Raw genomic sequence first — 27,590 nt, 5'->3', positions numbered from 1 at the left:
TTCTAACAAATTTTAGGCACTATCTTTGTCTTTAAAACTGCCTTCAACCTCTTTTATATATATATATATATATATATATATATATATATATATATATATATATATATATATATATATATATATAATGCATTGTATAACATCGTATAGCATTGTAAAAAAAAAAAAAATATATATATATATATATATATATATATATATATATATATATATATATATATATATATATATATAATTATACAATGTTATACAATGCATTATTGAAATGCATTAAAGGTGAGAACGTCATTTTTTTTTTTTTCTCGTGAGATGCACCTGCATTGCGCTTTAAACCTTTTTTATTTTTAATACTTTATATTTGTACATAATTTGTAAAGTAGCCTTACAATTTTCTCTCCCCTCCCCCTTTCAGAAACCATGGGGGATTTAAACCTTTACACTTAATTATATACTTTTACTTGACCTTTGTCCTGTCTCCAAAGCTATCAGAGACTTTAGTGCAGTGCATTTGCACTTCCGTCTCAGTCTTTTCCAGATCGGTGTCCTTCCTTCACTCTAACGTGAGCCTAACATGTAAGATAAAGTCAGATAAGGACAATTCTAGCACCAGTTTATTGTTCCAGTTTCAGCCTCTGCAAAGTATCTTTGCCTTAGGTTTCATGTATAGAGAGATGCCATATCTTAGAGGTAATTTTTGTTTGTTTTTTTTTTTTTCTTTCAATTTCCAAATTAATTTTCTATTTGTTGATCTGCTAAGGCTTGCACTGAGTGATGAATGATTTTTAGTTTCTTATTTTCATCCCATCTTGTCGCTTCTACTCAATAAATAGTTCTATCCTATCGCGCAACAGCCTCCAATGTGGGAACGTGTATGAGAGCATCTCATGCCACAGGACAGATGAATATGCTTGAGGAAGCGTTCTGTATACATAAGAGAAGCTAGCGTTACTTTGATTGACAGGGCAGAGAGGAACGACATCCTGCCCACTCAGAAAGCAAGGCTAATTATGATCACAGATAGCTGTGGCATAATCGTCTGGAATTTGAACATGTTTTGGACTTCTCAGCACTAGAGCGAAATATTAGGAGCCATTCGAGTGAACATGTAATCAGAGGCTGTAGCTACATTTCCCATGGCAGAAGAGTTTCCATTCTTGAGTGTCCCCTAGCTGTCCATGTGTTTAATCAGTCTCTTATAGCCTACTCGAAAATGTAGTTTGTACGCTGTTTTAATCCCCCTTACCACATAAATGCTCTCGGTGTTAGTGGAGCATCAGGAGTGAGCTCCTCATGACCAACTGCGGGGTTAAAAGCCCCTCTTGTTCAACCAGGCTGTGTGATTTTGTATAGGGCCACTCCTCAAGCCTCCACTGGCTAATTAAAAACAATGATATCTGCATAACGGCGCCAGATACTGGCATCAGTTGTGACCCAGATAGGGGCGGTAAGTGCTGCAATTGAGTGTTCGGCAGGTGATTTTCTTGTCTGTAATTGTGAGATTATTAATAATAGTGGGTAATTATGTGAAATGAATGTAAACGATTTGATGTAATTAAGATGGTTAGGAAGCAATGCTGAAGGAGTGCTAGGTGTAAGTGCTCGCTAGAGAATGTGACCTGTGTTTAAGAGAGCGATGTTCGTGTGTAACTATTTTAAAGAGCTGATTACTGAATGTACTCCTGTGTCATTCATGCCTTGCACTAACAGCAGTACCATTACAGCTGAAGACAGAAGATACAGTATTGACATTACAATTCATTAGAGATAATGTCAGTTTATATACAATGTCTTACAACAATCAATTACATTTAAAAAGTAATGAGTAAATAAAAATGGCTGTATATGTAGTGTTGTGGTATGAAGACACTATATCGACTGTGTCTAATGGGTTTGGGTTTGTTTGTTTCTTTTTTTAAATAAAATGTGTATGTATGTGTAAACTGAAGAAGGAAATCTACATGTTCAGATCTAAGAAAATAAAAAAAAATCCATGGAGATGTGTCCAAAATCCTGTAACAAGTATCTCTAAACTTTTAGGCATTGTAAGAAGAGGTACAGGGCTATGGGGTGTTTTGCATGAATGCACTAAAAAATACATGATTAATAAGATAATATTGTTTAACCATGCAGTTAGTTAAAATACATAGTTAAAATCCCCATGAAATCAAAATTGGTGTTTCAAAGCTTTTTGTATGAGTCTGTTGGTATTGTAGACAAAAAGACAGCATATATATATATATAAAAAAATTACAAAAATGGGATTTGTAAATAGTTTCTACTTTTTTTATTAATATTATTTTTACAGTTTATCATTTCTGGGAAAACAATGAAAACTGGGCAGGACAAATCACTCCACAGTAGCTGCTGAATAGCATCAGATGTGTTGTTTGTGTAGTTGTGGTTATGGAGCATCCTGCATGTTGTTTTCCTTCCAGACCATCCCTTGTGTGTCAGAAAAGATGGATGGAATTTATATTTGTCTGTGCTCATTCCCTCTCCAAAATTTTGATCTCTGCTGAAACGTTTATAACCACAGCACTTACCATGATGGTCTACGTGCTGCAACACACAGTGTAATATACATCTAATGTGTATGTATTAAACCTGCTGTGGTCCGGTGTGACTGTGACGTATCTCGAATGCTATTGCCTGTGTGGAAATTAGTCAAACCCTTCGACACGTTCCCTTCCTGGAATTGCATTAACATACAGAATTAAATCATGGCTCGCATCTTTTCATGGGCACTTTGAGCTTAAAATATCACCCATTTTGTTTTGCGTGTGCTAACACTTTTTATTCTTTTTTTTTTTTTTTTCTTTTTTTTTTTTTTTTTTAAAGGGATCTAACATTTGTTGACTGTATAATATGTTTATATTAAATTACATTTTTTTTCCTTACAGACCCCTGGTTTAAGGGCAAGAGCTGGTCGACTACAGTGGTTTGCAGAGAAGTGCATTGCATCTCAGCAGGTCAGGGTCGCTCATGCACATACTCACACACATGCTCATGCCCATCCACATACCCACACTCATGCACAAATTAATGCACATAATCATACATATGCTCATGCTCATACACTTGCTCAAGCACATATATACATATACATACATACATACATACATACATACATACATACACACTCATTGTCCACTTTAGTAGGAACACTTGTACACCTGCTCATTAATGCGGTTATCCAATCAGCCAATCATGTGGCACCACCACCATGCATAAAATCATGCAGATACAGGTCAAGTGCTTCAGTTAATGTAGTTTGTTAACATAAAGTCACAGAGATCACATTTTTCGCCATTCTGATGTTTGATGTGAACATTAACTGAAGCTCTTGACCTGTATCTGCATGATTGTGCTGCTGCCACATGATTGGCTGATTGAATAACTGCATAAATGAGCAGGTGTACAGGTGTTCCTATTAAAATGGATGTGAGTGTGTAGAAATGTGTGTGTATATATATATATATATATATATATATATATATATATATATATATATATATATATATATATATATATATATTCATATATATATATATATATATATAATTTTTCCCTTTTATAGATGGAGCCTCTTGAAAACATGGTGGATATGACTGCAAAGCTGTTTGAATGTGACCGAGACGAAATGTACCACTACATGCTACGCCTCTGCAGTAAGTTCCATGTGACAAATACAAAAAAATATGCAGATGTGCACACACATACAGTTGTGTTTGTGAAGCTGCACAGCTGGTGTGAAGGTCAGTGGATGATTCTGATAGTGTGTAGACAGTACATTTGCTCAGTACGCTGGTCATTTACCCTGCAGTGGAGAAGCACTGCACATCTGCTGTGTGTGTCTGCAACAGAGCCGCAGTCTCAGAGGCCCATAGACACACACTTAGCCTCACAGCACTTGATTGTTCTCACAGCATGGAGCTGAGTGTCGCCAATAGCTTCCAGCAGCGAGATAAAATGCGTGTGCACTATGCACATCTGCGAGTGTGTGTGCACATAGACAAAACCAGATGAGTGGTAGTACAATGAGTTATTGTTCTATCTTCATCACACTTCCAAATCTTCCAAAAAGGGAAAAACTCATGGCCCCATTTGAGGAGGAGCTCATGGCCCGATTTGAAGGAAATTTCTACATTAATTCTTTGGTTAGGAAGCTGATAAAGCCGTGCTTTCACCTCCAGTTTTGGGTCTTATCTTTCAGCGCATTCTGTGCGGTCACATTATGGACAGAAATCACAATCCTAAAAAAGGGCTTTCATCTATCAAGCACAAACAGCCACTAGGGAAAAACAAATCAACATGATCATTTGGAAATTCCAGTTAGCCAGTGGACTACAGCCAGCCAGCTAGCTGATTTGCATTGTAAAACCAGGCTAATTAAATCCTATGCTATGAGACTAACCACTATGAAAACCTGTAATGCTCTGTAGGAGTATAAAACAGCAGTATAAAGACCACAACAAAATCTGGCTGTTTTCACTGTGCAATTGCAGCGTTTTCATAGATATAATTTCTGTTTTAATGGGCATGTGTTGACAGAGCTAGTTAAGTTTGTTGACCTGAATCCTGAATCTCATAGTTCCCAGCTGAATATCAAGCTGAGTAAAAAAAAAAAAAAAACCTATTGCTGAGTTGATTGAAGTGGGGAAAATGCATGATTGCATAAATCAAGGCCAGCTAACAATTGCAATGGTTCCCCTTTACTAGCCATCTACCATGCCACTGACTGGTTTAAGATGGCCTCCACCAATCTCCCACAATGCAGTGCAGGTTTTTGGAGCCTCAGGTTAGTTACAGTACAAAATGCAGGCTGCATCCCAGGTTAGAGGGTGTACACTTCAGAACAGACTTTTATAATAGAGCTGGTAGGCACATAATGTTATGTGCCTGTGCATGTATGTAATGGATATATTTATAAGACTTTACCTTGCCTACCGCCCTGTGTTCTGCAGAGGACATAAATGACTGGCAAAAGGCTGAAGCTGTCTGGACTAAGATGCAGGAAGAGAATGTGATTCCCAGAGAAAGAACCCTACGTCTGCTTGCTGACATCCTCAAGAGCAACAACCAGGAGGTGCCCTTTGACATCCCTGAGGTAAAATAAACCTACTAGATTTGTTCCAAATGTTGCTGTCAAATTCAACCTTAACACCAGTTTTTTAATGTTACTAATATCATTTTAAGATGATGATAAAGTCCAAGAATTAATATAAAGAGTTAAGTCATAGGGGGTAGTTCTAAATTTTTCCTTTAATCCAAATGCAATCATTAAGCCAAGACATTTACAACTGGATAATGTACTGTAGCTAACAGGTAATGGCAGAAATTCTCTTCCACCAACAGCAGTGCCTTATTGTACAGTGTCAGTAGGTTGAGCACGTGGATGAATGTAACTTGGTATAAAACCAGACGCTCAGTTTGATGGCCAGACTTTGAGGCTGCATTTTGTGCTTCACGTCCAAGCAGAACAACACTGACACTCCCAAGTTAAAGGACGATAAGTGTGGATGATGATGAGCATGATGGAACACTTGAACGCTTTAATTAGCTTGTAAAATCATTAGACCTCAATCCCATAGAAAACTTGTGGGATTGGGGTGTAACTATGTTTTATAGTGAAAAATGACTTATGACATTTATTTATTTATTTATTTTTTAATATAAATCTGTACGAGCCATGTTGGCGAGTCTGTGCGACAAACAAGATGTGATATATTTTTACAAAAGGCATTTTGAATTTCATTATTTATTATTTGTCATCTACATTAGAGACATCAGACAAGTCATGTATTATTGACATCATTATATTTGAGGTGGTAAATGGAGTGAATAAGATTTTTTCATATTACTTTAGGCACAGCCTATACATATTTTTGTACATATATGCTCTCTCTCTGTCTGTCTGTCTCTCTCTCTCTCTCTCTCTCTCTCTCTCTCTCTCTCTCTCTCTCTCTCTCTCTCTCTCTCTCTGTTTCTCTCTCTGTCATTCACGAGCAAAAAACTACCCTTATGTCCTCTCTCTTTTTTATGGCTCCACTACTAAGGTGGTTGGCATTGCTTGGAGTTCTGCTTGTTATTTTGCTCTTCTTTTGTTCGGATAACAGTTTAACACTTCCATCTTTTTCGTGACTGTTCACAACTGCAGTGAATTAAAAGGACACATGTTGTGTTTTACATGTGCAGATGTGGTATGAGCAACCTGAATCCGAGGAGCATTCTGAGGACGTCAAGGAGGAGAGTTTGAAAGTGGAAGACAGTCCTGGTTCCACTGCGTCTCTTTCAAAAGATACTAGACCCCATGATTATCACCTCACTGTTATGACTCTGAGCAAAAAAGGCAAAGTTGAAGGTATGCTCTTATATAACTGTTAAATCTTACCATTGTGTTCTCTTAGTGGTAAAACTATCATAATTTTTTTTACCTATTAATCAGGACACCATGAATTATAGCTGTCATTTCCCTTCCATCCCTCTCCTACTCCCTTTTGATGCGATTTAGGTTTCATTTGGTTGTGACCCACCATCTTGAATTGCTTATGCCTTAATACTTTCATTTTTCTGGATTTTCTCTACTTCCTCCTCATACAGAGGCCTATAAGGTGGTGAAGGAGACTCACAGGAATGGTCTGGCTCTGGGAGCTGGTTCATACGACATCCTCATCAAGGCCCTGCTGGCCAGAGGAAACCTAAAGGATGCCATGGAAGTAAAAGACATGTGAGTTTACCCGTGTTGGTCATCCTCTCACTCTCAGTCTGACTTGTGTAATTTGCTTCATATCATTCACTCACACAATGGAACAGCTTGGCTTTGCATAGAAAAAATCTGATTAATAATATATGTTGAGTATTTTATTATGATAAGAATGCAAAGATTTCAATATTTCAGTACAAAACATGGCAAGCAATTCAATACTCTAACTCTGACATCTTTATTTCAATAGCCTAACATTACACTGATGTTGTATTTTGCTTGTGTATCAGTCAGATCGGACATGCTAGTTTGACTCGGATGGGCAGAACCATACAAGGAAAAGTGTTAGTAAAGAGTGCTAGTCTGTAGGCTAATTGTATTGCACACTACTTTTGAGTGAATGTGGTAAATCATTGACATTTAAAAGAGAAATTGAATGGCAACCCAGCAGATAAAATTTAATTCTCAATTTTCTAGCTTATGCTCCTAGAAAAAAATCAATAAATTTGCCTAGTTTGTGATGTGGCATAATAAGTGCATGACGAGAGTTGTTGTTGATGATGATGATGATGATGATGTTTTTTGGTTTGTTTGTTCCAACATTTATCCTGAATCCTGTCTGAATGTCAAGTTTACTGCTATGGAGCTTCATATTGCTCTTACAATATATCTTTATAAAATAGGTGGCATTACTTCAGAGATCTAAACACTATTTAGATGATTCAGTCATGCTAATTTTTGCCAAGTGTGTGACACCAATGCAAACAAACAAAACACACTTGCAGAAAAGCCAGAAGGCCTAATGTCTAGTGCTTGTCTCCCTGTAGCTGAGCATCTGAAGTCTTTTCAAGTTCTCGTGAGTCCCTGCCTGAGTACCGAGTCCCTGCTGCTGATAACCGTTGTGTGTGCATTTGTGTTACGCCGATGGCCTTTTAGTCTCGAGTGGAGTGGAGGGCTTAGCAGCCAGATTAAGAAGATTGGTAATAGAGGAGTGGTGAGAGAAATAGATGGATGGGATTGTGAACTGGGAGGGGAGGAAAGAGGGATTTTTCCAAGCTCGATAAGAAGTGTGACCCCTGAAACAGCAGCAATCTGCCGACTAGGCTGCTCTAGGCCCATCGCCATGGCGATAAGGTCCAGCAGCAGCTGCTCAATTGGGCGACAGACCTAATCTGGACAGAGAATGTAATAAGAAAAATATTTGATTGAGGTTGTAGGGATCTAAAGGACAGAGGAGAGGACATCTGGGACCTGGAATAGTCTGCCAGAGCAGCAGACACACTTTTGCTCCTTCACATGTTCGTGTCATCTTGGTGTTTATTTTTGAAAAAACTTAGATGCCGATAAAGATGTCTTCAAAATTTATGCTGCACACAGATGTTCTTGACGTGTGTGATGTCCATGTTGTTCGTTCTTGGGCCCTGACAATGTCCTCTCTTTCCCACAGTGCTTCCAAACACATTGCAGGATTCAAGCTGAGTGAAATGGCCAACAACCTCCATATAGTCACACTGATAAAGCAAGGAGACATTAAAGGTTGGTCAGAGCACCACTGTTGTCTGTCTAGCCAATAATTTCATTAGTAGTACCTGCTTGTTTTCAGCATTATTACTAAAAAAAAAAAATGCTAAATCCACATTACAGTCTGTCTCTCTTGTCTGTCTTTTTCGTGAAGGAGCCTCGGCTAGTCTTAAGGACATGCTGAAGTCTGACCAGGTGCCCTCCCATCTGGCTATTACCCGATTGGTCCAGGGCCTGGGTAACCACGGAGATATAGAGGGCATCCAGGAAGTGGAGAGCATGGTTAAGAATTTAGGGACCTCCATCAACCTGTCCTACATGCTGTTTGTGAACAACAAGGCCATGGCTCATATCAAAAAGTGAGCTGTGCTTCTCTGTCTGTCTATCTGTGTGTGTGTCTGTCTGTGTGTCTGCATATCTGTCTGTCTGTATGTGTGTGTCTCTGTCTGTCTGTGTGTCTGCATGTCTGGCTATCTGTCTGTCTGCGTGACTGGCTGGCTGGCTGTCTGCATATTTGTCTGTCTGTCTCCGTGACTGGCTATCTGTCTGTCTGCGTGTCTGTCTGCGTGTCTGTCTGCGTGTCTGTCTGCGTGTCTGTCTGCGTGTCTGTCTGCGTGTCTGTCTGGCTGCATATCTGTCTGTCTGTATGTGTGTGTCTCTGTCTGTCTGCGTGTCTGGCTATCTGTCTGTCTGCGTGACTGGCTGGCTGTCTGTCTGCATATTTGTCTGTGTGTCTCCATGACTCGCTATCTGTCTGTCTCCATGACTCGCTATCTGTCTGTCTGCATATCTGTCTGTCTGTGTGTCTGCATATCTGTCTGTCTGTGTGTCTGCATATCTGTCTGTCTGTCTGTCTGCGTGTCTGTCTGCGTGTCTGTCTGCGTGTCTGTCTGCGTGTCTGTCTGCGTGTCTGTGTGTCTGCGTATCTGTCTGTGTGTCTGTGTATCTGTCTGTGTGTCTGTGTATCTGTCTGTCTGTGTGCGCGTGTCTGTATGAATGTCTTTGGTAAGTTGGGTCCCAGTGCACTGATTTCTCACTCCCTAAAGCCCCAAATCCACTACAGCCAGCTGTCCTCATATGCCTCAGTCTGTTCCCGCCCCCATCCCCCTCTTATTATTCCAGCCCCAGATCAGCTGTGATGGCTAGAGCTACACAGTCTGAATAATTTACCATGGGCCACGCTAATGTGGTGGCCTGTTTCCGGAACCTTCCATCTCACCTCTTAACCAGTCATTTTGGCTCAGCTGTGCTCGCCGCACGTGTCACTATGGTTTAGGCCCAGGCGGGGGTCAGAGTTCACTCTGATAGCGATGTCCACTGAGTCGTGAGGAAATGCATTGCTCTTGCATTGTCCTCTGCTGTCGATTGCTGACAGCACAGGAGCAGCATCTGCGACTGGCCCAGTGCTCGACTGGGAATATTAATGTAGTGAAAGTTTTAGATCCTTATTATTCTGTGTGCAAGAGTTACCATCACATAGCTGCTCTGATATTGTCTTAACCATGTGAAGTTGCAGTGAAGTGCAAAAGTTTGCATTCCTTTACTTGGAAAGCTGTACAGCATTTAATGCCAGATTTTACAGAAGCTTCATTGTTGTCACAAAATAAAAAGGGTCAAAAGGTTAAGATATTAGTTAAAGCTAATCACATCTCCTGCTGTTGGTTGTGGATTTTCTTCCTCACTGGCAGTTTTTTCTAGATATTTTGCTTCCAATCTTCCGCACTGTTTTTGTGTCTTATGTGTTTTCCCCCATTATGATTTTGACTAATAATAGTCACATACCTAAACACTTCAGTACTTTTGTACCTTTCTCTAGCTCTGTGAAAAGTCAAGATCTTTCTGTTTTAGATTTAGTGATGGCTTTTTTTCCTGATGCCCTTGACATTTACACAGCATATTTCTTGAGTGCTAGCCTGTTCTTCATTAAACAAGCCTTAATAAACATGCTGATTGTTTTAAGTCATTAGATACCATAATGAGGCATTCGGATACCTTTTGAGGCATTCAAATAAATCCTCAGATTCTGTTTTCTTGAATAGAGATGCATTTTTTATTTCGTTCATCCAGATACAGCCACGGCAGATACAAACTTTTGCACACAACTGTACATGGCGAGAAATGTTGAATAGAAAATTAAATAGAAAATGCTTTTTGTTGAGTGCTTTGATTGATTGGTCGATACTGTTGTGATATTGCTTTAATGTTTTATTCTCTGTCTCTTTCTCTCACACACTCAGTGGGGACATTGACAATGCAGTGGAAGGGCTCGAGGCTTTGTACACCCAAATCCCAGATGGTCCACAAAAAAGTATTGCCTTTGTCTTCCGTAAAGTTCTCGAAGCCAACAACGGTGATGCACTTGATAAATGTAAGACATGTAACCTCTCTCACCTAGAAGACCCTGTAACCTGTGAGCCTTGAAATTGGAGACACCATGTTCTTTGATTTTTTTTTTTTTGTTTGTTTATTTTTTTAATGAACTGTGGTATCACTGTGCCTATTGCACTGTTATTAACTTACATGCCTGAAATAATAATGCTGCTACATATGCTTCAAATTAGGGATATTAGACACATTGATACCATTTTTTCATACTGAATACTAGTGCAATGTTTTAGTACTCGTTGATTCTGATACAGAAATTAGTAACCTGCTTGGTGTTAAGTAATCAGGGGTATCATGCACCATGGTAAACTTGAGTGCCATGAACTGAACTCTGACTCGCAGGCAAATTGTAGACCCTGGTGAGTATGTGGAAAGGAAGTGGACAATTCACAGCTCATTTTTAATGACCATGCTTGCTGATACAGCTCTGCATGCTCAGGTCAGCCGCCTTTACACCCTCTATTAAAGACACTGATTAAACAACATAAGATGGATAATTGTACTGTAGGAAGATTCTGTAGTTTCTTTTCTTTGTATTTTCAGAGAGTATAGTTTGCAGTCTGCTTTGATTTGATTGCAGCTGTTAATCATGAAAAACGTTCAAGTTGCTGTCAGTTTGTGTCACGTGTTCATTAGCAGGACAATGTGCACAGCTCTTATGTCATATATCACGTGTTATCAGGTGTTTGTATTGGAGCCAGTGCTGTAAATATATATATTATATTATGTAAATATTATATTATTTAATATTATATATTAAAATATGGAATTATTTTCAGAGGGGGATTGATAAGTGGAACGTTCTCATGTGTAGGTTGGACGCCAGACAGTAGTATTACTTTAATCATTTCAGGCACGATCTACCGTGAACCAATCTTGATATATTAATAACATTGCCATAAAATACTTTCTTCACTGAAATGATTAAAACACATACTAGTAATAAAGAGGAAATGGCATTTAATCTTATAAAACCAGAGCACTAAACCTCTTGTAGTTAATCCACTGTAACGTCGATATCGTTATACTTACAGTGTGGCTATCTGGCTTTCAAAAAGAAATGGGGAAAAATGCAGGATTCTGATTGGCTAATCCTGTTTCCCACCATAGCAGCTGGAGAGGTTAAATATAGAGTGATGACGCATTGACCTTTTATGTACATCATTATAGAACAAGCACTGTTATTGACGTTGATTGTGCAGTAATTTTTGTGCTCTAATTGCACTGTAATGATGTTCATAAAAGCTACATGCATATAATCAGCTGCGCGCTATGTCCGTTAACCGTCCACAAATAAGCACTGGAAACTGTGCTATGCCTCTGATTGGAGTGTTTTTTTACGAGTACAAATATATTGGATACCTGATACTAGTATCAGCGTTAATGCATTTGTAGTCCAAATATTACTTATGTCATTATTTGTTCATTCATTTGTTAGAAGAAGTAGAACAACAACGCACTGTGTTTGTGAATTATGAAACATTTAGACATAAAATCAAAAACTATAGGTTTTTTTAGCGTTTATGTTTAAATGTTTTGATGTGAACAATAATAAATAGATATTCAGTAGACTTTCTGCTATGGCATAAATGATGCATCAACTCATAATACAGAACCAAGTGTTGTTGTGTTTCACTAACCGTGCCTCCCTCTCTCAGTGAGCGCCATGGCGGAGCGGCTGTGTAATCACTTTGCCACCTACAGACCTGCCACAGACCTCTTCCTGCAGTACATAGACACAGACAGGATAGAGGACGCCAGGTTCCTGCTGCAGGTGAGTCAATTCTCACACAGCCACAACGTTCTCTGTTACCTTTTACTGAGTTGTGCTCCGACTTCCTGGCTAACATTAGGTACTGCTACAGTGATCGCTTGTTCTTTCGGTGTTTGTCATGTGTTGATTATTAGATATTCTGCCTTTTTCTTTTTTCCGCACAAAGCCCTGTAACAACTTAGACATCTTCTGAAATAGCTAAATTAAGCAGCTGCTCAATCCAGTATCCCTGTTCGAATGTCATTTTAGGGCAGTTTGTGGATCAGTCAAGTCAGCCTGCAAGGTTCTTTTCTTCTTGTAGTTATGAAGGACATACCAATCCTAGGTTAGGCCTGAAGTGAAACCTTTCCCCCTCCAGAGATCAGATGAGCGCTTGGCTGGTGTTTTACTTGCTCTGATTGTAGGCTGCTTCTGGTCCATGTTAATACACATGCCTGTTAAAACCCTCCCAGGTCTCTTTGCCTTTTAATTCGGCAACAACAAAAGCAGTAGCAGGCAAAACGCACATCTGTTATGACTAGCTTGTAACGTTGACCTTATTGCCACTGAACCCAGAGCAGCACAGAAGTTTTACAAAGCATCATACACACACTGACAGCCCAGCGGCCTGTATTCCAATCAACGCATTACCCCCCCTATCTTCTATCTTTAATGTCTACAGCTTGACAGAGTGTGGATTATATATACCAAGTGTTGTATTTATTGGCAAATAACTAGCAACAGTGTAAAACCTGGTGTCAGAAATGTGTGTTATTAAACTTCTATTTATTATTATTATTTATTTATTGCTTCTATGTGAAACCCTTAATATGAAACAGAATGTATAATTCTGAAAACTACAGGCAATACTGACCAGAAGTGTGTTCCCATCTGCATGTACACAATTTGGCCAAAAGTATGTAGACAACTGACCATCACACCCATATTTGCCCATTTCAAAAACCATGGGACACACAGGTGGAGTCATCCATTCTGACAGACTGGAGTCTCGAGTGAGGAAGTCCAAGACCCATTTACATTTAGAATTGTGTAGACCGAGAGCTCAGTGTTTGTTGACCAGCTTAGTGGGGATTATTGTGTTAAATACTGAGCTGAAGTCAATGTATAACACACTAACATAGGTGTTTTTAATGTCCAGGTGGGTTAGTGAAGATGGATGGCTGTGGAAATTGCATCTTTTGTAGAGGAGTTTGTCTGGTATGCAAACTGTAGTGTAACGGTCCTGTCTGGGACGCTCCCTTTGATGTGTGCCATGACTAGCCTCTCAAAGCACTTCATTCTTATAGGACTGAGTGCAACGAGGCCATAGTCATTCAGACACATGACTGCAGTCTTTTTTTTAGGAACAGGAATGATTGTGGTATTCTTGAAGCAGGTAGGATCAGTAGCTTGAGCCAGGGACAAGTTGGAAGATATCTGGACAGACTTCAGTCAGCTGTTGTGTGCATACTTTTGAAGCATGTCATGGAATTCTGTCAGGTCCAGCAGCTTTGCGTGCGTTTACCTCTCTCAGGCATCTCCTCAGGGTGTCGGATAGCTGGATATTTGTTGCACTTGTTCCTCTGGGGGTGTTGTGGCCCTGAAGTGTTGCTCTGGGATGTTCAGCTTCAAAATGTGCATAGAATGTGTTTAGCTCATTCGGCAAGGATGCATCAGCAGTTGGAAAGCAGCTGTTTTTACTGTCGTAATCCGTGATTGTTTGTAGACCTTGCCACATGCATTGAGGATCAGAATCGTTGGAACGATCTTCGATCCTTAGTCTGTAGTCTGTTTTTAAGTTGTTTCTTGACACTCTGAGCTCATTCCTGTCGACGGTTTTGAACGTAGCATCATGGGCTCAAATAAGAGCCTGAACCTCACTGTTCCTCCATGGCTTCTCATGGACTTCAGGTTCCTTAAGGTTTTTTAGCAGCACTAGTCCCCTGTGCCATATTAATCTAATGAAAGAGTACACAAATTATACACTGGGGTCTGAAAGCCTAACAGGTGTACAGACTCAAATCAAAGCCTTTATGTGCCTAAGTGTACATAATTATACTTCAGTTCGGCTGGAACAGTACATTTTAATTTTCATAAAGAATTAAGTGGTTATCCTTCTGACTCCCTATTAGCTGTGTAATTAACCTTCTACTGTAGTACACAGATTGAGACACAGAAGAGGATGGAAACCATTCAGCGCTTTCAGTAAACACATACTGTGCTTATACAAATACCTACATGCTGCTACTGATTGTTAGACGCATGCACACCACAGTTCTACCTGATGGTATTCTTGCAATCAGTCTTAGTGTGTTTTGTCCCGCTTTTCTTGTAGCGATGTGGAGCAGTGACTGAGCAGAAGGATATAATGGTGGCCTACATGACCAAAGTGTCTCAAAATCCAGGGCAGGTAAGGAACACATTTAATGATTAGCTGCTGCCTTTTATAGTCTTCCTACTCTAAATTCAGTGCATATAGTGCAATATCTGATCCATGCCTTACTGTTTGCCTTAATGAAAGCACAGTACCACTGTCTGTATTTCAGTGGTACGTGATGACGCCATTGCCACTGTGTCTTCCGTCACAGTGATGTTATTCTTTCTGCTCTTTTTTTGTAGATTGCCAAGATAAAGAATCTGCTTGAACTCATCCCAGACTTTGAGAAGGAGAAAGCCTCTACCTTCCTGCTGAAATGCTATAGTAAGTGTGACTCCTGAGCTTATCCACAGCTTATGATAGGCCGTGTAATTGGTACATAGGATATAGCTTGTTCTCATATATTTCCTTACTGATTCTAAAGTTCCTTCATTTATTTGGGACACACTGTGTTCTCCAAGTGCACTTTTGAGCTTACATCCATTTTGTCTGGACTTGAGAGCACTTGCGTCATTGTCCTGTCCTCTGTGCTTGTCTGAGTGTGCGGCTCAACTCGCAGGCCTGTGGCTAAGCAGTTATTATCCAGCCGATTAAAAATGCAACAAGCCGGGCGTGCATGCTGGAACCAGAAAGCGCATTTCGCTAATGCAAACATGTGTTTTCTAATGCGGGCCTGCTTTAGCCAGCCTGGCGTGAGAGCTTTGACATGTTAAAGTACTTACAGAACTCGTCTCTGGCTGTCCATGCTGCAGTAGCACACGACTGTTTAACAAGTCCTGTGGCAGCTGCCCAAGAGCAGAGCAGAATGAATGATGAGATATTAAACACTGAAAACGCCTTTAAACGTATTACTCATACTTAGCCATGTTTTTTCCCCCTCTACATTTATCTGTTGCTTCTTTCCATTTCTCTTCTCTCTCTGTTTCTCTTTCCGTCTCTGTCTGTCAGGTGTGGATAAAGACCTGGCCTCAGCCAAGGCTCTTTATCAGCAGATGCAGGAGGAAGGGGTGCAGGTGAACGAATTGTCTCTGAAGAGACTGGCGCTGCTGTACAAGAATGCCGGAGAGGCCGTGCCCTTCGAAGAGCCTCCGGTAAATATCACTCACCACTCCATGAGTTTCTTAGATTACTGACATGCAATAATTTGGACATATTGTATATGGACAAAAACAAAAAATTTAAAAAGATACATGGGTGCATCCTGCAACATGGCAACTTTCCAAACCAAGGCAGAAGTAACAAAAATATTTTGACCCTGTTTCAACATGTTTATTACAGTTTATTACAGTTTATTACAGGCCAGTGCTGGTAACGGTCTCATCTTATTCTGGTAAACCTGGTAAACGAATATATCCAGGGACAGGTTTCAGTGGGATGAACTTTTTTTTTTTTCTCGAAAACTGTTCACACACTTCAATCATAAATATGACAATAACATGTCTAACAATAATAATCTCGAATTGCTATCAAAGGTGGAGGTGAAAAAAAACACAACAATGTGCATTTTCAGTTCAACTTATTTTCCTATTTATTTGAACACAAATTCTCAGACTACTAATAGCATAAATATTACAAATTACTTTTTTTTTTTTTTTTCACGTGTCTCAGTGCTCACAGAACTGAAGTGCTCTCACACATGAAAGTTTCTCTGCACGTTCACAAACACCATTCAGCGTGCACAATTCACGGCACCTTGTGCTTATTTTTAAGGCCACACTCACTCACTGAGACTGCTCTGCACACTCAGGAAGGCTGCTGCGCTCTGCATTACAGATACAGTTTAAATTGTATAAGCTGCCTGCAGATGATGAGCTTTTTTACCACGATGTTCAAGCGGTGATGCATCAAGATGCGTTTGAAAATATAGGTCATTCACAGAGCTATGTAAATCTGCATGTTTCTAAAACCAGCATGTACCTATATCTTCCTCCTCTGGAGAAGATGGGAACCCTCACATATACGGGCTCATCTTATTGATTTGAAAGGTCACTTTGAAAGGTCAGGGTAAGCTGGGTCAAAGAGGAATTTGAGTGAACTTTGATCAGAGTGCCAAAATATTGTCTATGCTAGGTGTGGTATTAAAGCAAGTTATCACATACTGGTTGTAAACTCTGTTAACCGTCACCGGGCACAGACCGAATACATCTGAAATCCAGAAGTTGCTAAATGTGAAAGAGGTTTAAGGGAGTTAGAAAAGCAAAGTGTGAACATTCAAGAGATTGTTTCGACTTTTTAATTGATGCTCTTTTCTATTTTTTAACTTGATGTCTTCTTTTTTGACCATTTTTGTTACTGATAATGAAGTAATCTAACACATTAAATGTGTTGGTATAAATTAAATGTCATCATTTTGTTCTAAGAATATGCGAATCTGCTATTATTGTAGAATGTGTATTTATATCATTTCACTCAGTTCTGTAATTAGTAGGCTGCTTATCCTCAGCTCGTGCTTTTTTAAATGCCGTACACACAGAATGAGATATATATATATTCCTATTTGTTATAGGAAGAATACAGACACATATATACATACACACACATATACATACATACATGTACATATATATATACACACACACACACACACACACACACACACACACACATTATATACATATTATATATATGTATATAATATGTGTGTGTGTGTGTGTGTGTGTATATATATATATATATATACACACACACACACACATATATATGTATATATATATATATGTATGTATATATATATATATATATATATGTATGTATGTATATGTGTGTGTATGTATATATGTCTCTGTATTCTTCCTATAACAAACCATCATAAACACTGTCACAATGAGATACTGGATTGTTCTGAAGAGTATTTGGTTAAAAAAAAAGGCTGTTTCCCCACTCAGGAACTGGTCATTCTCTGACTTTGACAGCTCTAAGAAATCTAGGCTACTTATACTCCTTGCCCAAGGTGACCATGCCCTCGCATGAACACCATCATCTACAGTTCACCTCATCATCACTTTTCAGCCCTACATTACCATCAGAACTGCTCTGGGTAGTGTTAGCTCTCCTCTCTCGTGTATTATTCAGGGGCACTATTGCTGTGTTTTAGAAATCGACTAGAACAAGAGCCTGTCAAACTATTGCTCACACAAAACCCCAGCGCTCTCACTTTAACTTTTAAGCTTGCACAAAGCAATCTCAGGTAGCACCCTCTCTCTCTCCCACTTTTTTCTCTATTTCCATACCCTCTGTCTCTCTCTTTCCCTTTTTCTCTCTTTCCCATGGGACAAGGCTAACCTTTCCTGAGAGCTCCGATAAGGAAATGATTTGAGGTGCTGTTTGCATCTGGTCCTGCTATTAGGCTTCTGCTACTTATTGACTTTAATTACAACATTAATAGGGAGAAAACACGACGTCTGAGCCACGGTAATCTTCTGAAAGTACTCACCTTCTACAAAAAAGAGGCCTGCTTTTTGAAACGGCTGCCATTTAATTAGACGGATTTGAAGGAGGGCAAAGTGTAAAGATGTTTACACATTTAATTTAATCTGCAAAATGCAACCACAGAGAAGAACTGATTTATTCTTATTAGTCTGGCATAGAGGAAAGGCTGTAGATTGGGAAATGTAACACATAACCTACTTCTTTTTAGAGACAGAAGTAGCATGTTGCGGGGTGTTTGTCAAATTGTGGATTTCTCTTCCTCTTTCTTTCATAAACTTTATATATGTATACATTTATATGTTCTTCTCTTGTCCCCACAGGAGACGTTCAAGTTCTACGCAGACAAACTGAAGGCCTCGCAGACCCAGAGTTCTACAGAAAACTAGATTCCCTCTCATTGTTATTTTGTCTCTTAATTTTTTTTATAAGTAAGCCCAGATCCTCTAATGCTGTGAAATGATGCTTGGTAAACTCTTGTTCATTACAACTGCATTGAAAACAAATAATGTCATGTACAGAAGTATTTATGCTAATAAATGTGTTACCCGTGTTTATTTTCTGGTTTGTGTTTCTACTTTTTTTTTGGCTTTGGTTTATAGGGATCATTGCACACTCATACACTTTGCAAATTTAATACCATCTTAGGCTTTTGTAAAGAGTGATTGCAAGTTTGAATCCTGAATATGCCAAATGTATCTCTGGCCAGGAGTCCAAGAGAACATCTGGGTGTGAAGGATGGCATTGGTGTTTGCAACTAGCCGCTTGTTAGCTTGTATATAGAGGATATGACACTTTATTTTCTCCTCCAAGTGCATTGATTTAAAACCATGTATATGTCTGGCTTCACATGTGCCAGGCCTCTCAGCCTCCTATATTTGTAGCTGTCTTGTCCGATTGGGGAAAACTGTCTAGTGGGTATCAATTGGCTATAACAAAAGAATAAAACTAAGAATAACAAAGCTTCCTTTGTACACATAATAAATGCACACTTTACACTGCACATCTATTATTTAGCGATGACAGGTAACCATATAATCCTAGAGAATACTGTATGTATATCATAAATTTGAGCGACTAATAAAAACGGAGTCAAGATGAATAACACACATATACCACTTACTTTGGTTCTGTGTTTTATATTTCAAACATTTTCTTGCCACATTTATCAGGGGTTTGCACCAGTGCAAAACTTAGATGATCAGGATTTTAACATAGAAATGCTTTGATAGTGTAACTTACTGAAGATATCCAAGATATCCCTTAAATATCCCTTTACATCCATAACTCATTAAGATTATTAATCACAGTATGGAAAATAAACATGCATAAGAGACATGAACAAAAGCTGTTTAAAAAAAAAAACTGGCTGCAAAGGAAGATGGGTATGCATGGAGCTTTGCTGCCATCCAGTGACAGTCATGTGTAGTCTAATGAACAACTCAAACACTCACATGTGAACATTATCTGTTGTAGAAAATGAGAGCTGTGTTTCAATATTGTTATCAATATTGTTACCTTTGTCAGCTCTCCCTCTCACCATTCCCTTATGCAGAATCCCAGATGTCATATTAAAGCTTGTTGCAATGCTTTATTGGCTCATTTGAAGTTTGGTATACAATCTCTTGGAGGTCAGAGACTTCGGTAGTACTCTTCCACTACTCACTTCTTGAGATCATAAGGATAACTTCACACCTTAGTCATAAATCACTTTGTGATTATTTATGTTGTTAATGGTATATCACTTTCGAAATATCTGTCTCACTATTTTGCTTTGTGTATGTTTGCCAAAATACCTAGGATTTGACATCTTACGCTCCTCTCCATTCTCTAACTAGCCCTTGGTAAATGCATAACATGGTTGGCAAATGAGCACTTAATACAATCTGCTCAACCAGCCACCATTTTGTTCATAACAATGTCTCCTGCCACACACCTGACATGTCACTTCTCGCCCCTTTTGATTTTTGACGTCATATAGGCTTGTGTAGAAGTAAAAACTGTTCATGTCAACCTCCAAATGGGAATTTGGGGAACTCTCTGATGGCCCTGATATTAGTGAATAAATGGGACAAACATGGAGCTGACAAGACTTCCAATGATTTTGACATGGTGGCATTTTTCTAAGGATAAACCTATAATGCTATTATTCAAAAAAGTTGCTCTTATATGTCACAAAGCAACTTACAATAACTTTCTAAATATACAATTTTGATCTTTCTGTCCATCATAAGCAGAAAATTGTCAGATTGTTAAATGTCCAATGATGACAGCGCTGACACACTTGAGTTTGTTAGTATATGCAGCACATGAACACGTTTCTCCAGAGTTCTCCCATATCACCTCAGTGTGGACTGAGAACATGTTGGTGCTGCCATTTTCCTGCAGTGGCCTGGCTTCATGTGTAGGGGGTAAAGTTCGTCCAAAAGAGATTGACTGTAGCTTTTTCTTCACCAATCCTGACTGGACTTCTGCTTAATGAACTTTAGTGACAGATAGTAGAGCAACATAAAGACCAACACTACAGCGATTAGCACTAGATAAGAGGAGTAGAGTGGGAACTGGTTCATATGCATCACCTCCACCACCTGGCAGGGCCAAAATAAATGAAACCACATGAGCATTTCACCTTAACCAATGGCATTTGTGAAAAAAAGAAAAAAAAAGAAGATGTGTATTCTTACTTTAATGCCATCTACATTGATGGTCAGGTTTCCCAGGCTGACTGAATATTTGAGGCCACGGAACTGAACCTGCAGCATCCCATCAAAACCCCAGCGCATAAAAGAAATATAGGAAAACCAGGAAGCGACTGAAGGAGGGAAAACATTGATCAGAACAACAGCAATGCTTGATTAATTTCTCAGTAAGTAGCTGTTAGTGTTGGGTGTCAGAAGATAATATTTTTGAGTGACTGTGAATGACAGATTCTTACCTAGCCACATGTTGTCCAGGCTGATAACAAAGCCGCCGGTCAGATAGAAAACAGTGAAAAGGGAGTTTCCCATGAAGGAAGAGGTCTGGAGGGTGGGTAGCACGGCTGCTGTGAACAAAGCCATGGAGCGGCTGCAGTACACCATCAACCACGCCAGCATGAAGTTGAGCAGGAAGCGGTCTGGGGAGTCATTCAGGCCAGCTAGCCAATAGATAGGCAGGCTGTACACCAGGGTGAAAACACAGTGCTCTGGTAACTCACCCAGGACCTGAGAGAGAGAGAGAGAGATGCACACATAATAAGCGCAGATTTTAGGCCTCAATCAACCAGACAAGGAAATAACATTTTATCAAAGAAAATGCTATTTCACAATTTCCAGAAATTGCATGGAGCTTTGCTGCCTCCTTGTGGTCACTATGCTATTCTTGGTGTAGCAACGATGCAGTATGTACCTTGGCAAAAAAATAGGGGGTGACCGAGTACATTCCATCTTCCAGTTCATGATACAGCATGGCTCTCTCTGAATGACCTGTAAATACCGCAACAACATACATCAACACTGGGTAGATACAAAGAAGGAATACGCTTTTGCTCAAGTAAATCCTAATAGGATGCTTTTGACCTGTTTGTGAAATTGAGACTCACACTTGGCTATGACATCCAGTACCACAGCAAATGGTGTGAGAGCTCCGATCATGTAGAGCAGAGCCACAGTGTCCTGCAATGGCAGCTTCTCCTCACCTGCCCCGAAGTACAGGAAGCCCACGAGCAGTGACATTAGCAGGGCCTCTAAGCCATGCACCAACAGTGTCACCAGGTCACGGAAATCATTAAATACCTGCCGCCTGGTGACACAGACATAAAGACATGACACAAAGAAAAATGAAAGACAACATTGGATGCATTATTGACATTCCCACATCAATACAACAGCTAATGTACATGTGACACCATAAAGTTTATGTTAGGCATGAGCAATGTATACAACTAAAGAGAAACGCAGCTAAATATAATCAATGCCTAAGACAGTATAACTGTTGTATATTACACTGCTCTTTTTATTGATGGGTCAAATGAATCTGGTATGGCTGGTATGGTTTTGTAATTACACTGAAACACTGAATTAAAATTTACAAAAGGATTCTGTTCTGTTAATGTTGTTTCTTCTCTATCAGATTACACTCCATCTTCATGCAGATGATACTATGATGTGCTGCTCCTCAGGCTCTCTACATTTCATTTAATATCCAATGTTTTGGGCTTTCTCACCTAATCAGTACGGAGAACTGGTGCAGCCGGCCTGGTCGATGGTCCTTCCTTTGTGACACTGTGATGCGGGTTTCGGCGTTTGGTGTAGAAGGGATGTCGCTAGCATAAACATCACACAGATGTGAGCTGCTACTCATTTTTTCCCTCTATGAAAAGCAGCCATGACCTTTCCACCTGAAATCTGCTACTTATGAGAGAACCCTATAGAGATGAACCAGCTACAAAGATTTACCTTTGGATATTATTATCTAGCACTGGAACGTTGTGCTCCTCAGACTTCCACATGAAGTCATCAGTGTTCTTCACCTTCTCAGCAAACTGGGCTGCCAGGACCCTTGTTCTCTCCAGACACTCAGCTTCCTTTTCTGAGCTGCGGCGGTCAATGCTGATCAAGTCCACTGCGTCGGACAGAAACAATTCAGACACTTTGATCAAACCAAGCTATTCATTGAGACTTCACTGAGATGTGTTTCTGTCAGTCAGGGCTCACTCACCGTAGAAATCAGAGGGATTGCAGTAGCGTGGACATGGATGCCCCAGAGATGTGAAGTAGGGCACCATGTCTTTGGCAGGGCCGCAGTACACGGCTGAGCCAGAGGAGAGCAACACCACCAGGTCAAAGAGCTGGAAGATGTCTGAACGTGGCTGGTGCACTGAGAGCAGGACCAGACGGTTCCCTCGGGCCAGACGAGACAAGGTGAAAACCAGGTTGTGAGCAGTAAAGCTGTCTAGACCTGAAGTAGGCTCATCCAGGATAAGAATACCTAAAAACAAATATGTACTTTCTAGAAATATGGACAAATTTTGATAGCTGTTTTATATATAAAAATAAATCATAATCTACACGTTTATTGTCTGGAAAAAAACTGCTTGACAAATCAACAGATTTTGTAGAACTGTACCAAACGGATGTTATTTAATTGGGTGTATTTCAGACTCACCTGGGTTCCATAGTAACTGAACAGCAATGCTGACCCTCCTCCTCTCACCACCAGATACACCCCGCACATAGTTGTTTCCCACTCGTGTGTTAGCGCACTGTCTCAACCTCAGTTCAGCAATGACATCATTCACCTGCACAGACTGCTTCATCAGGCTTACATACAAACCAACTGTACAAGAGTGTACTATTAAAGGGGGCTAAGCCAAATAAGTATGTTTCTCCTAAACATAACTCATTTCAAACCTTTCCATCATGTTCAAGTGCTGCAATTCAGGATGAAAAGTCACTTTTACTGAACATACTCTATCATATAACCTCAAATCTTAAAAAGGTTCAGCTCCTGTTCTGTTCCCAAACTGATGATGATATTGTTTCTTTTTTATAACACTTTGAATTGTGAATATTTATGTGGATGTTACCTATAAACCTATAACACTTCTCTGATGCCTTACAAATTGCCATTCACAATCACAAATTGTTATACTGACTATGATAACCAGGATATTTCCTACATGAATGAGATTATTGAAAGAATATAAGTACCTTGGCACATGGTTTGCAAAACCAATAACCTATAAATACCACATAAGTAATTTTATAATGAGAACTGAAGTGAAAATTTGTTGCGAGCTTTCCTTTTCAAAGTAGAAAGATAACTGGTGAAGCAACTTTCCTATCAGTTCCTGATTACAGTGATACTTTATATATACACAATTTCTTTATCATCCTGAAGCCTCTGGATTCAGCTTATCACTTTGCTTTTAAAGTTATCACTAGTATCAATTTTGATTGCATGTTGTATGATAAACTCAGGTTACCTTTTATGTCTGCGAGCTGGACCTATATTGGCTTCTGTTTAATTGCTTTTATTGCTATATATCACATGCATGTTATCCTTGAACAGTGAACTCCAAACTCATAATACTGGTAACTGGGTGATAAGTATGACATCTCGCATCCCTGAACTGCACCATGTCACCATTAGGGGATAGCTTCATTAGGACGACACCTAGATAATTTAAATTACCTTGTACAAAGTGAACTGAGCAATAAAAAAATAAAATCAAATAAAATTTGCTGCCAGTGCAATCAGAGAATTTGTTTACGTTAACAGAAACCATTATCATTTCATTTATGTGAACGTGATCTGTGATGTACAGTTGGCTGAGAAATGGCCTTGGTCAGCATTCCTAATATAAATATTTAATAGTTTTATATAGTCACATTATAAAAAGTTCTTTTTGTGGCTTAATTTTCTCTGCTACAGACAGCTGACTGAGAGCTGGCCTTGGCCAATGTTGATTTAATAATATTAATATCTAATATTAATAATATTAGATATTCACTTACATAGTCGCTTCGTTTTCTCTGCATTGCAAATGAGAATTTTTCCCTTAATGAATTCTGAGTTTTAAATAAACACTACACTGAATTGAATTGAATTGAATTTAAAAGTATTGCTTACCCTTACCCTCAGTTTGTGACTGAATAACTGGCAGCCGTGGACAATGATGTCAAGGACATTTGGAAGAATTTATGAGTGCTGCATGTCTTACCCTTTGATCTCTCTGTGCCTGTGTAAAATGTGTTGGTAGGCGCAGCTGGGCCACGAAGGTGAGAGTCTCTCGTACTGTCAGATGAGGTAACAAGCGGTCATCCTGTCGGACATGAGCAATGCTTTTCTTCACTAGCGAGGGTGTGCAGGGCTTGCCATTGATGAGTACCTCTCCAGATTTCTTGGTGCCTCCTTCATCTCGACATGTTATAATATCCAACAGGGAGGTCTTTCCACAGCCTGTGGAGGCCAAAGCAGAAGAAAAAAAGAAAAAGAAAAAAGTGCTTACCAGTGTATTTGCAAAGACACTTTACCTTAGAACAGTGCTATTTATATCTGTCTGATGTTGGACCACATTTGTACGCTGAACAGCTTTTCATTGACTGCAATGTAATGTTTTTTTTACTTCAAGAATTCAAGAAGTAATTTTAAGAGCCCCCTTGAGTCAAATTGCTACTTCAGTGAAAGTAGTTAAACTATGCCATGTGGTTATTTCTGTAGTTGGACTATATTTCTGGGACAAAAAAAATGTAAGCAGAAGCTTGAAATGAGGCAACTTGCTAAATTAATTGCATAGCAGTAGTCATTCATTCATCTTCAGTAGCCTGTTTATCCTAGTCAGGGTTGTGGGATGTCCAGAGCCTATTCTTGGAACACAAGAAATGGAAACACACCATGAATGGGATACCTGTCCATCACTGGGCACCACAAAAACAATTGTTCTGTTCCCACATAGGGGCAATTTAGTGTAGTCAATTCACCTGCATGCATGTTTTTGCATGTGAGAGGAAACCCACATGGACATGACGAGAACATGCACAGAAACTCTACACAGACAGGAACCCGAGCTCAGGGTCGAACCAGGAATCCTGAAGCTGTGAGCTGGCAACACTACCTGCTGCACCACCATGCCATCTGTGTAGCTGTATTGTGCATTATATTTTTTCCAAAGTATCTTTGAGATTGTATGATTATTTTACTGAAAAAGTCATAGGGACATGTAAAGAAATGCTGTAAAGCAAAGATACCTTCAAAAATAACAATTTCTGCATAAAATATACAATAAAGAGCAGTAAACAGTAATAAGTTAACAAAGTCAGTATTTGGTAATGATAACCTTTTGCCATTAGAATGCATCAGTGGGCTTAATTACATTTCATACAATTTTATGAGAACATTAGTTTGTAAGATTTACTGAGCATCTTGGAGAACCTGCCATAGATCTTTTGGAAGCTTTGTTTGTTGAACTTGCTTCTGTTTTATCAGGTAAAATAGCATTTTTTTTGTTGTTGTTGTTGTTTTTGGAAAAATTGCTTTTTTACTGACGCAGTAATGAAGACATCAAATATACATCTAAGACAAAATGTTTAGTAAAAAAATAGGGTGCCTAAGACTTTTGCACAATCCAGAGACTGCTGCACCTTTAAGCTACCCGTATGTTGTTATTAGTAGCCCTATTTAACTTGACTGATCATTTTCCCATTTTGTCTGAGACTTGTTCCTACCTGAGCTGCCGATAACAGCCAGCATCTGGCCGCTGTGCACTCTCAGGTTCAGGTCTTTGATAGCAGTCTGTTTGTTACCCCTCATCTCCCAGGGCATCTTCAGCTCGGACAGTTTCTCATACCAGGGGATCTGTGCTGCTGTGTCCACCTAGAACACACACACAGAGCAACAGTGTGCATGCATGCTTAACAGTACCAGGAAAATGATCAATACATCGTTTCCATTTTCATTTTTCCTCTCATGTAACCAATACAGAAGTGAGCATTTAATTCATTTGAGAAGAGTAATAAGAAGAATAAATACCTCATAGTGCAGATTTCTGACCTCCAGTTCATTGCAACCCCCACTGTAGGTAAAATACAGACTGCTGTCCTCATCCCCTGTGGAAAATAGCCTGATATCTCTTCCCTATGTGCAGGAATGAGGAGTTAATAAACACCAATGCTTAAATACCACACATTCAGCTTGTGTCAGACACCAACGCATTTGATTCATGTTAAAAATCTTCTAAAGCAAGAACACTAAGGGTCATTTCATTGCTTTATTTAGAGCCATGAATGTGGATACCTTGAGAGAAATATTTTGCAGGAAATAGCAGTTTTGAAGAATTGTCACTGTCAGTCTGAGTAGAATATAAAACAGATACACTTCTAACATCTTATCCTTTTAATCAGATTTGTCCTGTGTCAGTGGACAGACAATGTTGAATTTTTGTCTGGCTCAGAGTCCATTTAAATAATGGCACGCATTCTCATTACATAATACAGAGTTTTAATACCGCTTCCTTCTGCATGAAGTCCACCAACAGGTGAAGTGACTAGTTTAGACATAATACAGAAGTGGGAATTGAGGAAAAGAGACATGAAGGCAGACAGTATGAATGAATGTCCTCACTGATGTCTCTTTACATCTAATGTGTAAGTGTCCTTGTTCAGTCTGCTTAGTTGCCTGTTTTCTTTCTGGTTGTCACTCACCTCATTGTTTCCAGGCAGTGCTGGGAAGCAGAAGCTGCTTTCTGAATCGAACACAGTGTCATCAGTCATGGCGTCTAGCTATTGGGAGCAGGAGAGGTGCTGAATTGGGGTCAGAGACCCCTTGGTCCGGGTTGAAAACCTGAAGAAGTGGCTGCTTGTCTTTCCGCAGGGAGAGTGTGTTTTAGAGAGGAGGCACTCTCAGAGCTCTCTCTATATACAGCACTGAGCAAAGGTCCACTGATAAGC

General features: G+C 39.5%; 2 protein-coding genes across 2 annotated transcripts in view; one reads left to right on the top strand and one right to left on the bottom strand.

Annotated features, from left to right (window-relative positions):
- lrpprc (leucine-rich pentatricopeptide repeat containing) overlaps positions 1-18,719 on the top strand; it is a 50,933-nt gene extending 32,214 nt beyond the window's left edge. Inside the window, exons 26-38 of the mRNA XM_034302947.2 lie at positions 2,898-2,966; positions 3,575-3,665; positions 4,962-5,104; positions 6,193-6,358; positions 6,598-6,724; positions 8,148-8,236; positions 8,376-8,580; positions 10,459-10,589; positions 12,265-12,380; positions 14,695-14,769; positions 14,979-15,060; positions 15,685-15,827; positions 18,486-18,719. Coding sequence (XP_034158838.2) covers positions 2,898-2,966; positions 3,575-3,665; positions 4,962-5,104; positions 6,193-6,358; positions 6,598-6,724; positions 8,148-8,236; positions 8,376-8,580; positions 10,459-10,589; positions 12,265-12,380; positions 14,695-14,769; positions 14,979-15,060; positions 15,685-15,827; positions 18,486-18,551 — 1,503 coding nt within the window. The 3' untranslated portion in view covers positions 18,552-18,719. The remainder of the gene's footprint in view (positions 1-2,897; positions 2,967-3,574; positions 3,666-4,961; positions 5,105-6,192; positions 6,359-6,597; positions 6,725-8,147; positions 8,237-8,375; positions 8,581-10,458; positions 10,590-12,264; positions 12,381-14,694; positions 14,770-14,978; positions 15,061-15,684; positions 15,828-18,485) is intronic.
- Positions 18,720-19,262: 543 nt separating this feature from the next.
- On the bottom strand, positions 19,263-27,562 carry abcg8 (ATP-binding cassette, sub-family G (WHITE), member 8). The gene is made up of 13 exons (XM_026942324.3): positions 27,345-27,562; positions 26,674-26,778; positions 26,370-26,517; positions 24,866-25,104; positions 23,308-23,440; positions 22,861-23,130; positions 22,599-22,764; positions 22,367-22,465; positions 21,743-21,942; positions 21,550-21,626; positions 21,098-21,365; positions 20,847-20,974; positions 19,263-20,750 (listed from the first exon to the last, which is right to left on the bottom strand). The coding sequence occupies exons 1-13, from the start codon at positions 27,411-27,413 to the stop codon at positions 20,613-20,615; spliced, it is 2,040 nt and encodes a 679-aa protein (XP_026798125.2). The 5' UTR covers positions 27,414-27,562; the 3' UTR covers positions 19,263-20,612.
- Between the last annotated feature and the right edge of the window lie 28 nt (positions 27,563-27,590).

The sequence above is a fragment of the Pangasianodon hypophthalmus genome, chromosome 3, assembly GCF_027358585.1.
Source record: "Pangasianodon hypophthalmus isolate fPanHyp1 chromosome 3, fPanHyp1.pri, whole genome shotgun sequence".
Classification (NCBI taxonomy): domain Eukaryota; kingdom Metazoa; phylum Chordata; class Actinopteri; order Siluriformes; family Pangasiidae; genus Pangasianodon; species Pangasianodon hypophthalmus.
Note: the sequence above shows the minus strand (reverse complement) of the source record. Positions and strands in the feature narration are given on the sequence as shown.

What these genes read in the sequence shown, in the direction of transcription:
- abcg8 (XM_026942324.3), bottom strand. Translation starts at nt 27,413, where the DNA reads ATGACTGATGACACTGTGTTCGATTCAGAAAGCAGCTTCTGCTTCCCA. An exon ending in GGCTGTTATCGGCAGCTCAG is followed by an intron (nt 25,105 to 26,369) that starts GTAGGAACAAGT and finishes TGGCCTCCACAG; the next exon opens with GCTGTGGAAAGACCTCCCTG. An exon ending in AGGCACAGAGAGATCAAAGG is followed by an intron (nt 23,441 to 24,865) that starts GTAAGACATGCA and finishes CAGTCTGTGCAG; the next exon opens with GTGAATGATGTCATTGCTGA.